At 39.0% G+C, this 16,790-nt stretch overlaps 1 protein-coding gene across 1 annotated transcript; it reads left to right on the plus strand.

Moving 5' to 3' along the window:
• The first annotated feature begins 15,614 nt into the window (after window positions 1-15,614).
• On the plus strand, window positions 15,615-16,538 carry LOC130079999 (small integral membrane protein 30-like). The gene has a single exon (XM_056245267.1). The coding sequence runs from the start codon at window positions 15,663-15,665 to the stop codon at window positions 15,843-15,845; it is 183 nt and encodes a 60-aa protein (XP_056101242.1). The 5' UTR covers window positions 15,615-15,662; the 3' UTR covers window positions 15,846-16,538.
• Window positions 16,539-16,790: the final 252 nt, after the last annotated feature.

Consider the following 16,790-nt stretch of genomic DNA (forward strand, 5'->3'; position numbering starts at 1 on the left):
TTTAATTCGCTCTGTATTCGTTTGAGATGTCAGAAATGGACCTGGCCTCATTTCACAGCGAGGGAAAGGATTCCTGCTTAAACAGGCACAAAGTGTCTTCTGGGAGCAAGAGGAAGAGAAAGAGAAAGGGGGGAGAGAGAGAGAGAGAGAGAAGAGGGATGTCCTTCGTCATGCACAGACACAAGGAATAGTCATCAGGCGCTCCGAGACACCCGAACACATCAGGACAGGACTCCACCAATGGAAGCTCACACGTGTGGCGATACGAAGGGTTTCCAAGGCTACCCCTTCTCCCTTGTCTCCGTCCCCTCTGTCTGAATGTCAAACAGCTAATAAACGTGACTGGAACAGCTCATAACCCTCTGTGTGCCTTCATATAAGATCTACAGCATATGAAGTTCAAAATGCGTTCGGATCTGACCGAAACCGTTTCCTCTAATCCTCTGAAGAAAATGTGAAAGGTGCTTTCCTCATTGCTAGGTGGGTTGCTAGTGTGTTCTGGGTGGTCTAAAGTTGCCATTTCTAACTCTATGTGAAATTGAAAGTTTTTGCCAGTTTTATGGTGCGACAGCTGAAAATAACAACAAGCCATTTTTTTTTATCCATCATAGCAAACTTTGATCCAAAATTGCATACTCTCTAAATAGGTACTTCTTTTGAATTGATTGTTAAAAAATTATGATCTATACACTCCTGGAGGAAAAAATGGACCAAGCCCAGAATGGCAAAGCGCTAAGCTTTTAATTGTCTAGGAAACTAGCAAAATCGAAGCAAATGCACTCAAAAAGCCATTGCTATCTCAGAAAAACATCAAAGATAGAATGACGTTTTTGGCAGAATATGGGAAGTTGTGTGAAGTGTGTGGAGTGATGAATCACAATGAAACACGAGTACGGTGATGCTCCAGACGGTGTCTTAGAAAATCTGGTGAGAAATATAATAATAAATGTATCTCTACCACAGTGAAGCATGGAGGAAGAGGTGTCATTGTGTGGGGAGCCTGGTATTGGTGATCTACTTCACTGTGAAACATCATTTAATTCTTTAGAGTACAGGAGAATATTGCAGAATGGTATGCTTCCCACAAATGAAAAGTTGTTACCTAAAGAGGAATGATCAGATGTTATTTTTCAACAAGACAATGTTCCTGCCCAAATTGCAAAGACAACCAAGAAATGGCTTGAGAACAAGTTGTCGCTAAACTGCCATTCACGAATCCTTTCGCATGACTTTATGGGATAGTAAAGTGTCCATCGGATGTGAATTCAGGCATACATTTCTTTTTCACCCACTATAGTGAAATATAAATATTCAGATTCAGTTGGGCTTAGCTCTAACCCTAAATATGAGCAATAGCAATCGTGATGTTTGCCTTGGCAAGCACCACTAATAAAAAGCTACAAATACCCAAAAGGGAGCCTTTTGGTCAAAGCTATTGAGTAAATGTAGTTCTTGAGAGGGATAATCTCTGTTCCCTTTGGAAATGTAGAGATAATCCATGCGTACGCAAGATCTCAGCCGTGCCTTCGGCTTATCAAAATGAGAGGCAAATTTAGCTAAACCATTTTGTATTGGTGAGGATGGGTTATTGAAATAGAAATTTGAAATAGAAACAGTAATAATACAAATGCTTATAAATGACCAAGGTACAGTACATTATCTTCATTGAAAATACATGAATATCACTTTGTTAAACCTAGGGAGCACACAGTTTTCTTCACGAACACAATGCCTCAAATTGTGAGGCTTATTGAGGGGGGGGGGGGGGGGGGGGCATTAATTTTCTATACAAATCAACTTGCAATTTTCATACAATGAATGAGGGACCTGAACCATATTTAGAGACTTGGGCTAGTACGCGACCACCTAGCAACCCCTCAGAACACCTTAGCAACCTCAAAGAAACAAATTGAAACACCCTATGTAAGGCATTGTGGCGGTGGATTTTGCACAGGAAAATGCCATACATTTTCTCCAGAAAATGTTTGAATTGAAAGAGCATCACACAAACAGACAAAATCCTTCTTACTGAGTCAACACTAATATTCCTTTTGTTTAGAGACTCCAGTGTGTGTGTGTGTGTGTGTGTGTGTGTCTGTGTGCATCGCTTCGCAGTTTGGTGGGTGTCCGCTTCATTAATCGGACTCTTTGGCCCAGTGGGGTACTGGTCTGTTATGGAGCAGTGATAATGCATGCAAACGATCTGCATCTCTTACCAGCAGAAAGAATAAACAGCATCAGATATCGACCCCATGGAATTATGGCACAGTCAGCTGATTTCTTACAAAAGTTGGTTAAAAACTGAATGGAAAATAGCTAGTTTGAACTTTTTAGGGGAGACAAATCAAAAAGGACATCTTTTTAATATCTCAAATGTTTCTCCTAGATACTGTAGCAATGAGACATTTCCAATCGAAAGTCTCTAGATCTCCATATGGACTGAAATATTTCACATCAAAGTCTTACAAAAGTAATCAGAGTCATGCCACCAACATTCATTTTATAAATAAATTAAATGAGCCTAAGCTGGTTTGGTGGTCTCTGAGCCCGGTCAAGCTGGACCCTTGGCTGGTTTTAGAAGAGTTTTTGGTCAGCCCAACTTAAACCAGCTAAGACCACCAAACCATCTTACACTGGTTTCAACCCAACTTTGGGTCAAATGTGGACAAACCCAGCCGTTGGGTTAATTTTTTAATTCAAATTTTAACCCAACGTTCGGGTTTGTCCATATTTGACCTAAAATTGGGTTAAAACAACCCAGCATTTTTTAGAGTGTAGGTTGGTTTATGTTTATGTAGTTTTGTCAGAAGGATTGTATGTAAACAATTGGCTCATGTCAAAGAAATACAATTTTAGGACACAGGGTTGACACATACAGGTACATGAAGCATATCTCAACTTGAACTTGACAAAAACACACTCCTTTAGGATCAGAAAAGAATGGTTTTATTTGCTCTAGCCCTACGTAAAACAGGCTTTTGGTTCCTGCTGCACATCAAGAGGTTACTATGTAAAAATCAGTAGCGCATCTTAGGAAACTGTGAGATGTTTGTCCTCAGGAACATCTTTCTAGAATCATTTTTCACCTCTATTGATTGTGAATGAACATGTCATTTCACGTCCTTGGCGAAAGAGGACAATGGGGGATTGTTCTCAGTACCTCAACAACCTTACGTAATCCTGAGATTGCTTCCTTCCACTTAACACATCAAATGTTCTTTTGGTGTACTCCGCTGTTATGTACATGTTCTTTCCTTGTGACAAAAAGAGAGGGCACATGGGTTTGGACACGTGACTCAAGGTTGTGTCATCTTAGCGCTTATCACTGCTGTGGTGCATCTGGTCTTTTTCTCTTTGACAAAATCTTTTTAAAAGCTTAAAGGGATACTCCACCCAAAAATGAAAATTCTGTCATCGTTTACTCACCCTCAAGTTGTTGCAAACCTGTATGAGTTTCTTTCTTCTGCTGAACACAAAGGAAGATATTTTGTAGAACGATTGGAACCAAACAGTTGTTTGGCATCATTGACTTCCATAGTAGAAAAAAAAATACTATGGAAGTCAATGGTGCCAAAGTTCCAATCGTTCTTCAAAATATCTTCCTTTGTGTTCAGCAGAAGAAAGAAACTCATACAGGTTTGCAACAACTTGAGGGTGAGTAAATGATGACAGAATTTTCAGTTTTGGGTGGAGTATCCCTTTAAAATGTGTGCTTCTGCCTACTCTCTGCAAAGTGTCCACTGGCTCAAACATGCTAGCATTACATTCAGAATTAACATTTGAAATATGTGTACACAAAATGACCTACAGGAGAAAGCTTTGGAGTTGAAGTGTAATCAATGACAACGTTGGGGGAAATCTATGTAAGCCTTGTGTACATAATCATGTTTTTATAGATTAAGCCAGGGAATGACAAACAGGCCGCCGCTGTAATTCATCCGTACCAGTCTGATAATTCTCAGCATTGCAAACATATCTGCTGGACACCGGCTCTGTAGACATACAAATCGGGGCACGTCATAAAAATCAATTAGAGGATAGGTTTTTCTTCTTCGCTCGGGTAAATTAGACACTAAAGACATCTCCTTATGAGGTGGCCAAAATTAAAATATTAAATCCAAAGGGATTAATCCCTCTTCCGTGTCCTCATGTGACATAGCAAAATCAAAGACAACCAGATGTGTTTCCATATACATGCAGTGCCATCATGCAATGGCAGAGTCCCACATATGCATGTGGATAATTACAAAGCTGGGAAACTCCTCATGTGATAAGTTAGCAATCAAACTTGCCACTTTAACCCGGCAGATGATAAAACTGGTGGGGGAAAAATCCCATAAACGTACATATCTAAATTATTTACACTATCTCTCTAGAGAACAGAATGTCATACAAATTTAAGCATGGACTTTTGTAACTTGGGCCAGTAAGAAACCCCTTAAGGGGGTCGCACACCGGACGAGAAGCGCAGCGCCGCGCCGTGCCACGTCTAGGACAACTCCAGGTATCGCACACCGGACCGCACATTCTATTCGAGCGAGCTCAATTTTGAATCAACTCCTGGTAGAAGAGCTGCACGATGTGAGTTTTAACTTGATTTTTTTTTTATTTTAATTGAATAATAGCTGATGTTTGAACATTAATCAAGTAAAAGTGTCTATCACATTAAGTCTGTTATTTTGTTGTAACGTTATCCGTTGTCTAGGCAAATATGTCACATGATACAATAGTATTTATTTAGCTAGCGTTTAGCTAACCCGAGTGAAAACAGCACAGGGTGAAGCCATGTACATTACCGACGATTTGAGACAAATAAATGTACATTTACTATAAAACTATGCAAATGGCGCTCTGTGGCGCGGCAGGGTTTTGAACAAGGTCCTGAGCCGTAGGGCGCCGCGGACAGACGCCGAATGGCACCGCCGGTGTGTGTACACTCATAGAGAATAATGTGTTCGAATTTAAAAGATGTGGCGCTGCGCGACGCGGCGCTGAGCTTCTCGTCCGGTGTGCGACCCCCTTTAGAACCACCCAGACCACCCAAGCAACTACCTAGCAACTCCCTAGCAACCACCCAGAACACCTGATCAATGACCAAACAACCACCCAGAACACAATAGCAGTCACTTAGCAACACCCTAACAACCATCTGGTAATGCCCTAGCCTGTAAAAAAAAAACTTTTAAAAGATTATTAAAAATATATATTATATATATGCCTATATATATTTAATTGGTCTCAATTGAAATTATTTCTCCATGGAGCTTTTGATATATTTTTTTAAATGGGATTTGTCTGCCAAAAAAGAAAGAAATGGAGTTAAAGCAGAACCATTAAACCACCATAATTCACACAGGAAAAGTTATTTTTAGGGGCAGATGTTATAAACTTTGAGATTATCATGAAAAATCTCCACTGAAGTTTCTATAAAGCACTTTTAGCATGTAAATGAGCTCTAGATGGTACCATCATTTCATTCAAATTGTATTTAGACCTCTTAGACAAAATTGCTAGTGGAAGAATCACGGTTTTAATGGGCAGAGATGTTTTATGCATTTAAGAAGTACCTCACTTACAGCGCATGACTGGAGAGGGATTCTAAGAGGGATTTCATAGAAGATCCCAATCTAAATGGCACATAGTTCTCGAAAGCTGTCTTCTTTAGACATGTGCGTGTGATATGCAGAGTGACTCTGAGAGATATCTTTTAATTGCGATGTAATGTTAATAATGTGTTGTGCAAAGGGCAGAGGCATTAAAAAAGATCTGAAAACCTTGGGAAGAAAGCCAATGGAAACAGCCTTTTCTACACTCACTTAAGTAAAGGAAGCCAAGTCAGGGAAGTTTACATTCATAGGGCATCCAAACATCAAATTACGGCTAAAAAAAGATGTGCTAATTGCATTAGAGTGACTTGTAACCACAATTTCTTGCTGTGCGGATGACACCAAGAGTTACAACACGCTGAAAGGTGTTATGGTATGAAAAGCAAAGAGATTAATTATCGTCTAAAATGTTCACTCCAATAAAACTGAACGTCTCTCCAGAGGGAAAACAAAGGCTTGCAGCATCTCTTGTGTGCATGTCTTTTACCTTTATTAAAGCCAACATGAAATGACACTCACAACGCAATTCTACTTATGAGTGAAACAGAATATTCAAAATCCCTTGCAAATCTATTGAATATTGAAAAGTGGGCATTCCATACGAACCATGCACAATTAAGAAAGTTAATAGGGTGAATTTGGATTTCATGTTGACTTTCTAGTCACTGCAACACATGCGGTGGTTGTTCTGATGACTACAAAGAGAAATGTACTTCAAGCTCTATTAAAAGTGACTAACTGATGAGAATAAATCTTGCTGTCATATAAACGAAGTGGCACACAATGGACCATATTTCCTTGGACTGAGAGCTATGGAGATCGGCCTGAGTCATCAATTAATCAGCAACCCATGTGGTGCTATAACTGACTCACCACTTTATACATATCTGCCAAAAAGAATATTTTTTCAAAAATATTTACAGAGAAAATCAACAGTTGTCTAGTGGTAAACATGTTTGAACAGTTCAACACTCAAAAACGAGACAGGGATAGCTGCAGGTCGGAGAAATCGACGTACCAAAAGGTAGGGGGCGTGGCGAAAGGTACACAACGCTACATCGAATACTAAACCCTAACCCTACCCTACACCCTAACACGCAGCTTTCACAACCTGACTTTCAGCGCGCCCATTACTCCGGACATTCAGGCCCAAGAGATGGTTAATTTCTTCAATGTTCAAATATATTCCCCTATTCGAGCAGGAAACCTGTTTGAAAACAGTACTTTTTGCAATTCTGTCTGGTGACGTTAGAGGCACAGGAAAGTGATTTTTTGGTTTCTTTTTCACCTTTCATCTTCCCAGAAGGACGTGGTTATTAAAGCAGACGACTAAAAATCCAAAGACATTCACCTGGTATTTCAAAATGAGTCTCTCTGATGTGGCATTTCTTCATCCCATCACCCCATTATCTCCCTATATTTTTTGTTTTCTTTTTGTCCATCAGTACATATTTTTATCTTTCTGGAAGAGAAAGACAGCAACATTTAGTCAACTTTAGCAGTATACTAACATGTTAATGGATTTAAAGCTAACAGACATGGACTAAATCCCAATAAACTCAATAACTTTGATTTCACAAGGTCTCTAAAAGCATTGCAAACAGATAGCTATGGACACAATGAGCCCCAGTTTCACACACAGAAGCAGGAATGGAGTAATTTGCTATGAAACTCTCTCGGCCGACAAAAACATACCTTTGACCATATTTATGTCATTTTTAAAAAGCTCCCCCAGTGAAGGATAATGATTGCCTCAGTACTCTGAGCCATCTTTACCTGTAAGTCCTTCCTGGAATACAGGAGAAATGCATGGTTAAAAATAACCCACCTCTCTGACACAGCAGAGCTTTCGCTGCACTCTGTAATTACCAGCAGTGCAATCAGCAGTGTCGTTCATTTCCCCTGATTGGCAGGCGCTGACGGCTCAATTGTTGGAAATGTACAACTACGATCTTCATAACTAAATGGAAGTGACACGTATGCGGTTGCGCAGCTCTCGTTGCATTCATGAGATACTTCCACCGTGTGACACCTGACCGCCAGTATCCATCAAACTTCATCTAAAATAACACCTGCTATGGACTCCATGCCATATCTCGAAGCAGGAATGTAGATGTCAAACCCTGACGGAGTTTCCTGATCAAAACTGCATGTAGCCAAGTGAAATGGATTTTGCTATTTGAACCAAAGCCAATGAATCTGCTATACATTCACAGTATACAGTCTTGGACCACTCCATGTAATCTTAATATTACAGTAGAGTGCCTGTGCTTTTCTCGAGGAGGGGGGGAGGGGGCGTTCATCGATTTGAAAGCGAAGCATTCTGAAGTGCTCCACCGCAGACGTTCAGCCAAAGTAATTGCCGTGAGTGAGCTAGCAGAACTGGCCACGGACAAATAGGTCACTTAATAGGTTGTTTACCACGCACTTGGACATGATTCATGGAAGGAAAGCAGCAGAGGTCCTGTGGACCGGGCCGCGGAGGGAATTCTGGGATGGCGCTACGATTATGATGGACAACGCATTTGTAATTGTGGGCTTGCTGCCACTTTCGACAGAGCCTGCACAACCCCTACAAAAAAAGACCAGTGAAAAATCACCAGCATATGTTGCATCCCCAGCATGCATTGCTCCCTGCTGGACTGCTGAATGAACAGAATATCTTGTTCAAACCAGAACAGCAATGGTCGATCAACTTCATCTTCTGGTGAAGGCTGGTCTAACTAACATGGAAATGCATTCTGGTTTAAGCACCGAGATGGGCATGTAGCAGTCAATTATGGTTAAACATGCATCTAGATTGGTTTCTACAGTACATACCAGTGAAAAAAGATGGTATCTTAGCCTGGTCAAGCTGCTTTTCTTCCGTTTTAGTTGGTTTACGAGCTACAAAGTACCACATTTTCTCTAAAACCAGTCAACAGACAAGCCTGGAAGACCAGCAAACCAGCTTAGACTGGTTTTAGATAGAAATTTGCTAGTTTTAGCTTTTTAAAATGGTCTCCTACCCTGGTGAAGGTGATTTTTGGCAGTTTTTGCTATTTTCCCAGCTACAAAATGCCAAGAATCTGTCTGAAACCTGTCAACAGACCAGCAAACCAGCTTAGACTGGTTTAAAATAGCAGTGATAGAGGTCAAATTGCATTCAAGTCATGCATTATCAGTTCATGGATACCCTGAGTCAAACCCATAACCATAACCTGCTGTTGCTAGTGCTATTCTCCACTATTTGAGCTACAGGAACACATCTTGTCACCATGTATATGGTGCGTTTACACTTTTAAACAACACACAGAGACAGCATAGCATACACAAACAGGAAATCACTGAAAACGACATCTCACATCGAACAGCGATCGTTTATTCACATGCACAGCGGACAGAAAGCAAGCGTGCTGACTGGCATGACAGAGACGCCGTATAGCATTTATACCTTCTCTATGCCAGAAATCTGAAAGACTGACTAAATTAATGTCAACTGTGCACAAAAAAAGGCTTAATAAAGCTAAAATGATTAAACAGATGATACTACTATCAGAAGTTGCCACAAGAGGTGTTGGCATCTAACAAAGTTTTTTGACAGTTTGCAACTGTCACTGTGGAGAAAACCTCTGACAAAGAGAATGCTTGATGAAATCGGCTTTGAGGAAACAGTCAGCGTGCACGTTCACTGAGGGCTTGATGGCCCAATTATTAGTCTGTTGACATCCCTCTTGGAAACTGCCAAGAATCCTCTCCTGATGCTTTCATGTGGACTGTGAACCCCGAGCGAGGGCAGAGAGCTTCATGACAACAGCGAAAGCGAGGCTGAAGTCTGCATCACCATGGAAACAGTGAAACCACTGAAATGTTGCCGTCTCTTTACCCTGAAAAAACTCCTCTTAGCAGAAATACACTCCATGCAATCACTCCATGAGGAAAGCATTAATGTTAACAATTTGATGACTGTTTTTACCTGCTCATTTTATCAAGCAATTTGTGCATAGCACTATATTTTGTTTGTGGGCATTAGTAAGAGAGCTAAAAAGCAGTTCGGAAGTATTTACATAAGGGTGCAAAGGACACATTGAAAATCTTTTTGCATTTAAACCTGGACATAAACTGAAAGGTTCAGAAAAGGTTAAAAAAAAGAAAGAAATGATGTGAAATTGTGTGAGTCATTCGTGCTAAAGAGGGACAAAATGCTTACTGAGACATTCTGAAATTGTTTATTTAAAAAAAAAACTGTATTAAATTAGAAAAAACACAATTTTAACTAGTGGTTTCAGACTTTTGGACTAGAGTTCTGCACGGGATGGATTTTTCAATACTCCTCCCGCACGCTCCTGCAAGATTCTCCACTGCTCTCGCCAAAAATATGCTATATTGTGTCCCTTTCCCGTCTGCAAAAGCCCGTAGGAAGAGGTTTACGTGGAATTTTTGTAGTCCCTGTCCGGTTAGATTCTGTCTAATTCCAGTCTTTAGGCTATTTTTTCAAATTTCCACACACATGACACTTCAGATCTCCAGTTACAGACTTCTGAGTGCTGTTATTTTTAGATAATTATATTTTGCAGGAGCCAACGAGTAATTTCTTTCTCCCGCTTCCCGCGCACATCAGTAATTCAAATATCAGAAATTCAAAACTTGTCTCGCGCCGCACTCTGTACTTCTTTTCAAACTGGGGCCCACGACATCCAAGGGCCTCAGGGGGTACTAAGTACTTTCTGTAAAATTAGTGTTAACCAAAAAATATTGTATAGTAAAAAAAATCTGTAATAATGTATTTTTTATTTATTTCTTTTATTTCAAGCATACAATGAAAAAGTGTACAATATGTACAACGTAAGACAATAATCGAAAGAACACTGATGATCAAACAAATAAAAAGGGTAATTGTAAATAATGTGAAAATAATGTATAAAATTAAATAAAAAATTCCCAAATGATCTCCATATGTTTGAGAAGAAACATTCTTGGAATTTCATGACATAAAAAAGTATTTTGTTTCATCCTACTCGCCAACCAAACGAAAAACACTCAAGAAGAAAACAAACCATTTTCTAGTGCTGCTAGAAATATGGTATTCAGACATAATCTGGATAATCTGCAAAAGCCATTCTGACAGATTAAGTTTCCAAATAAGGAGAAAGCCATGGCTTCTGCAAAAATGTGGATTTGGGTACAAAATAAAGGTTACAAAAGTGGCAGGGAATGCCATAGAAGAACCATTTTTGGTTTGCCAAAGAACCTTTCAGTGAACAGCTCTTAAAAATCATTTTTCTTAGTGTGAAGAACATTTTAAGAACCTTTTTCCGCACTGTAAAGAAGCTGGAAAGGTTTTATGGATGTTTTCATGGAACCATCAATGCCAATAAAGAATTTTTTATTAGTTTTGATATACTTAGGATCCTTACTGTAGGATCCTTAAAAATGACACAACATTAAATTTGCATGGCTACACTGTACAGTACAATACAATGCATATAGAAAATGAAGATGTAAGATGTTTTGCCTGAGCGATCACACAGGTTAGCCTTTGAGAGGCAAAAAGGTCCCGCTGTAACCACCCAGGCACTGGGCCATGAAATGGTTTGGGATTTTGGTTTCTTAGATGGAGGCCTGCACTCGAGGGGTGAATTCAGAAGCGGTGGACGAAAAGGAGCGCAATCACTTCTGTGCAATTTATCTTTGTAAAAAAAAAAAAAAAAACACCAGACAGAACACAAACAAAACAAGAAAATAAAGCGGTTTGGTCTCAAAACCATTGATCATAAAATCCATTAAGATTTGACAGCGCACCAGATTGAAACTAGGGCAGTGAGCTTCCTTCACTTTGAGATGGAGCAATATGGAGAAAAAAGAAACTCAGATGTATAATTGGATTAAAAGGCAATCAAACGACTCTAAGATGAATTGATTTCATGATTATTGGCCCACAACTCTCAGATTTTGTGTGCAAACACTAGCTGCTTAGCATATGCTTAGCATATTCACCATAAAACGGAGGAGATAAATATGGAGAACACATCCAGATGCTTTGTGGGAGAAACTTACCTTGAAGTCATTTCACAGTGTCCCTCTTTCAGTTGTCCGGCCATGAGTCATGAGACCATTCGCCCTTCGTCTCTGCCAGCATCTGAGCTCTGTTAAGTATTTAACATCCAGAACATTAGCACAAAAGCCACAGGACAATCCATTCGTCATGTCTCCTCAAAGGAATTCATTATGGATGTACCAAGTCTTCGTTTCCAAATCTTATCTCTACTAAGAAACCTATTTCAGTGCACAATTAATCAAGAGTGTTTTGTTCTATTCCAGTACAGATGCTTTGGTCTGTTGTGTAAGTGGACGACCGCACGTTTACTAAGGGGCCGTTTACACGACACCATTTTCAACTAAAAAACGAAAACTTCTTATGCATTTTTTGGCGTTCATTTACACGACAACGGCGGTTCGGTCACCTGAAAATGCAAACTTTTGAAGACGATACCATCATCATCTCCATATAAACTACAAAATGTGAATTTGTGAAAATGGTGACATCACGCACATACTTTATTACGTGTTCAATTTATAGGCGTGTAGTGTTTCTTAACAAAGTGACATTGCCATCTACTGGCCTGGCATGCATAACGGCATGCTTTTTTGCAGATCTGTGTAAACGGGGATCGTTTTGACAACATTGACACCAATGTAATTCGAAGGAAAAGCTTTTCCATTTTTAGTACATCATTGTCGGATAAATGTAGCCTAAAACTGAAAAGAACTGAAATACAACTAAACAAATATATTAAACTAATTATACCTATAGTACGTCGAACAAAATGATGTTGGTATACATCATACCAAAGCATAAAGTAGTTTATGATTGTCGAACAATTCAATTCATGTGTCACAAGTGTGCAAATGGCTATTATGGCTAAATATGGCTAAATTGTGCAGACAAAATTGTCCAGGCAAAGAAACTATGAACACACACAAAAACAAGAGAGAAATAATAAAATAGTAAGAGTCAATGTGTGTTTTTTTCCTGTGAGCTTTCTTTATTTCTATGCCTTTTTTTACTTTTTATATATACACACAGAGTATATATATAAATTAAATATTTTCCCTCATATTTTGCTGGTTTAATCAAACTTGTAGGGTCATTAAAAAACAATATCCCCTCCGGACATCATTTTTACTGTAAAAATCGATCAAAAATCTATCTAAATATAAATGCCCTTATATCACAGTATGAGAATTCAATTTTTTATACATTTTTATAACAAATGTTTTTTTTCTAATATAAATATATTGCAATATATAATGGCAAACAAAATGATCTCGTACAGTGATATAAGATCATACTGTCAACTAAAAAAAAAAGACCAGTATTGCTAGTCGCCAACCTATACAAGTTGTTTTTTGGATGCTGTTCTCCATCTTCTTATATACCACCCACGTGTCTTTATCATCGAGTTCTCCATAACCCTACCATCCCACCCGGCTTTGAGCGCCATGTAGAGGCCCTGGTCATCGATCAGTGCTCAAATCGGCAAATGTCGAAAAAATGTTGTTTTTTTAGCAGGTCAGGACAGTGCCATTCATCTCCTGCCGTATATGTGTCCTGCATCTAAATGAATGCTTTAGCAGAGAGCTCGCATTTCAAACCAGGTGATAATCTCTGAGCCAGCATGTGGGAGGGAAGGGAAACGAGTCGGTGGGAGGAAGACAAGGTCGTACAAGCACCATGGCAGGCTTACAAGGTCAATACTTTTTAGTTTGGCAGGTGTGCTCTAATTAAATGACATAGATCTGAGCGGCACGCAGATAGCGAGATGCAAAAGTGCTAAGACCCCACCATGACATACGCCAATTAATCTGTGGCATGGGCTAAAAAGAAGCATCAGTAGTGGAAACAGAAGACTGGAGCAGATTTGTTTTTTTGGACAGCGCTGCAGTCAGAGCTGGCAAGATCCCTGAGAGATGTCATTTTCAGACATATTTGGAATGAAAAACATAAGCTATCATTCATGGCATTAAGTACACAAAGGTAGACAGAAATTTGACATGGAGTGACGCTCTTTTTATCTACGACTATAAATTGTCAAGGGAGACCTACCAATCAAAATGAATCATTACTGAGGACATTTGATGGCTTGATAATTTATCTTAATTTTTACTTTTCAGTCTCTCACCTGCTGTCAGTGTGATAAAGAATGATGTTCTCAAGAGGTTTCTAAAAACCACAAGCACACACACACACACATTCACCTACAACAAGGGCTGTCAGAAATAACAAAAACACCAAATGAACTCAATATGAACACTAAAGACAAACTTAGATATTATTGTTCTGGTTACATCCACTGACATGGGGGCCTTAAAATCAACCGAAAACTACATGTAATGTGAAACCATCAAACTAAGAGGTATCTCTAAGCTGAAACCTTTTCAGAATTCACAGAACCTAAACCAGTCTCTGAGCAAACAACAAAAAAAACTCAGGTTCATTTTATTTTAATCAGCACAGTGTGAAATCTTTGATGGAAATGTTTTCATGCACTAGCACGGAATTTTAATAAATTCTAGCTCCGCTGTTATGAAATAATGTCTGGTGTTATTTAGATCTGATTTCTTTTGGTTAGTTTAACAAAGTTCAGAAATGTGACTTCTTAATTTATTCATCATTGTGTTCAAGATTTTCTTGCTGGAAATGTTTTTCTCAATCCCCTTTGTCTTTCGATTAAAATATTATTTGATTTTATAAACTATGTGAATAAAAACATATAGGTGAGTTGTTTGGGTTTAATTGGGTTGCATAATCACCCATGTATTTTGTTAACTGACACGAGGTTAACAGTTCTGACAGATCTAACCAGCTTAAAATGCACCCATGGGCAATTTATCTTTGGTTCTGGGTCTGCATTAATGGCGTCACATTAAGCAGTTATGTATAATCTGTGATTTTTTTTATCTGAATTTCATATGCCTATTATTATTTTCAAGGCCCTCCTTATAGGAACCTTTTATATCCAATGTCCATTTCCAAAGTTCAATTCAAAATTGTATTCAATTCAAAAGCTAATTCCCATATTACATAACCAGGACTACACAAATTGTTTTCTTGCTGTTAGTTAATTAAACGATGAAAGACTAAACCTATACAGCTGTTCAGTCATGGCATCCATCTATAGGCAAACTCCAGAGGTATAACTTGCTATTGATTCCCTTGAGATTTTCTTATCGATTTTTATAATGGCATTTTTCTGTTACGAGCAAAATAAGGTCCATGGTTAAAGGAATAGTTCACCCAAACATGAACATTTTGTCATCATTTACTCACCCTCAAGTTCCAAACCCATATGAATTTTTTTCTTCTTCTGCGGAACACAAAAGAATATATTTTGAAGAATGTTGGTAACCAGACAGTTGGGCCCCATTGACTTCCATAGGATTTTTTTTTTTTCCTACTATAGAAGTCGTCGGGGTCCATCAACTGTTTGGTTACCCATGTTCTTCAAAATATCTTCTATTGTTTTCAGCAGAAGAAAGAAATTCATACAGATTTGGAACAACTTGAGGATGAGTAAATGATGACAGAATATAATTTTTTGTGTGAACAAAACCTTTAACATTACTTTCACGTTTTGTTATGCAACATAAATGGACAACAAAAAAAAATAGGAAATGAGAACAGCTTTATTTGACATTCGGCTATATTATATTAAATAGAGAGAAAACGCACTAGGCTGACAGAACGCAAGTACGACGCGATGACGTTATTAGTTGACGTATGACGTCATCTAGCGACATTTAGCGACTTTTAGGGAAGGCGTTAGCTACTTTCCTTTGAAAATAGTTGGCAACACTGCAGACGTTGCCATCCAATTGTAAAAACATTTAAATGACGCTTGACGTTGCGTCGTTACTTTCCAACGGCTCGTCGTAGCTTATCAATATTAATAACCAAACCTTTCCCATAGTAGGGGTAGGGTTCGTAAAATCAGGAAATGCAGCGAGATCACCTGACGCGTCGTCATTGCAGTTGCGCTTGCTCCCAATCTCTCCTCGCAGCAGACCAACAACAACATGGCTCCCAAAGACCAACACACACACATGGTGCTCTGGCTTTTCCTCCTGGCGCTTGTCCAGACCGCCGAGGCGTTTGACGGAGGAGATGCGCTGGCTTTACTGTTGGGCGCGACCGTGACGCTCGTGGGAATCTGCGCGTGTTTGGGCTGGTACGCGCGCACGCGGAACGGCCAGTTTTGATGATCAACCTGCTGATCAAGGCCTCATCCGGAAATGTGACTGAGTGCGGAAGGACTGTCATGCATTTCTACTGAAGAGAATTGGAAATGCACGCAGAGGAAGGACCTATATGGATAATATAAGCTGTTTATTTTATTCTTGACGTATTATCCATTTCAATGACACTATCCTTCCTGCCCCTGTGCACCACGTGAGAAACTTCTACATTACCAGCGTTGAAAAGTCCATTAGATTATCACTGCTTGCAGAGAACAAGATCATACAGACGTTCTCTGACACATTTCTATGGACTTGGACATTCTGGCGGGCTTGTGATGGTCTCCTGCCATGTTACTATCACTGCAAGACAATCTGCTTTCAATTTCACTCCTAAAATTGTGGATTGCTTTCTCTGTCTGCATAAAGCATTTAATGTCTTTGCCAATGTGCTTTAGAGAGGGAGGGTGATGCTGTTTGCTTTGTCTGTTTAAAGGTTATAAATGTTATTACCTATGTGCCTATTGTCCAAGTGAGACTTTGCATCTGTTGCAAATTAATAGACTGAAAATTGAAAAGCTCTTTCATTTTCATAAATTTTTAATTCTCTGCTAAATGCACACCAAAATAAACTGCATATATAGTGGTTGCAAAAGTCATTCCTTCTAAGTCATTGAAATACATACAATAATAAACCAAGTTACATTTGCAAAAAATGATGGCAGTCATATTTCTCAAGCAAAACATTTCACAAAATGGTTTTAAATTGATATAAAACTGTATAAAATTAAGACAAAAAGGATTTGGACACTTTATTTATTTATTTATGCATTTTTACAACTCTTTTACAACTTACATTGCACACAAGGTGTACATTTTTCAGTTCATGCAGTTTCTAGGATTTAAACCCAGCACCTTATTCTACTGTTTGAGCTAAAGGAAATTTAGCCACTAGATGCCGGTCCAGCT

This window comes from Rhinichthys klamathensis, unplaced genomic scaffold (genome assembly GCF_029890125.1).
Source record: "Rhinichthys klamathensis goyatoka isolate OS25496 unplaced genomic scaffold, OSU_Roscu_1.1 h1tg000029l_1, whole genome shotgun sequence".
Classification (NCBI taxonomy): domain Eukaryota; kingdom Metazoa; phylum Chordata; class Actinopteri; order Cypriniformes; family Leuciscidae; genus Rhinichthys; species Rhinichthys klamathensis.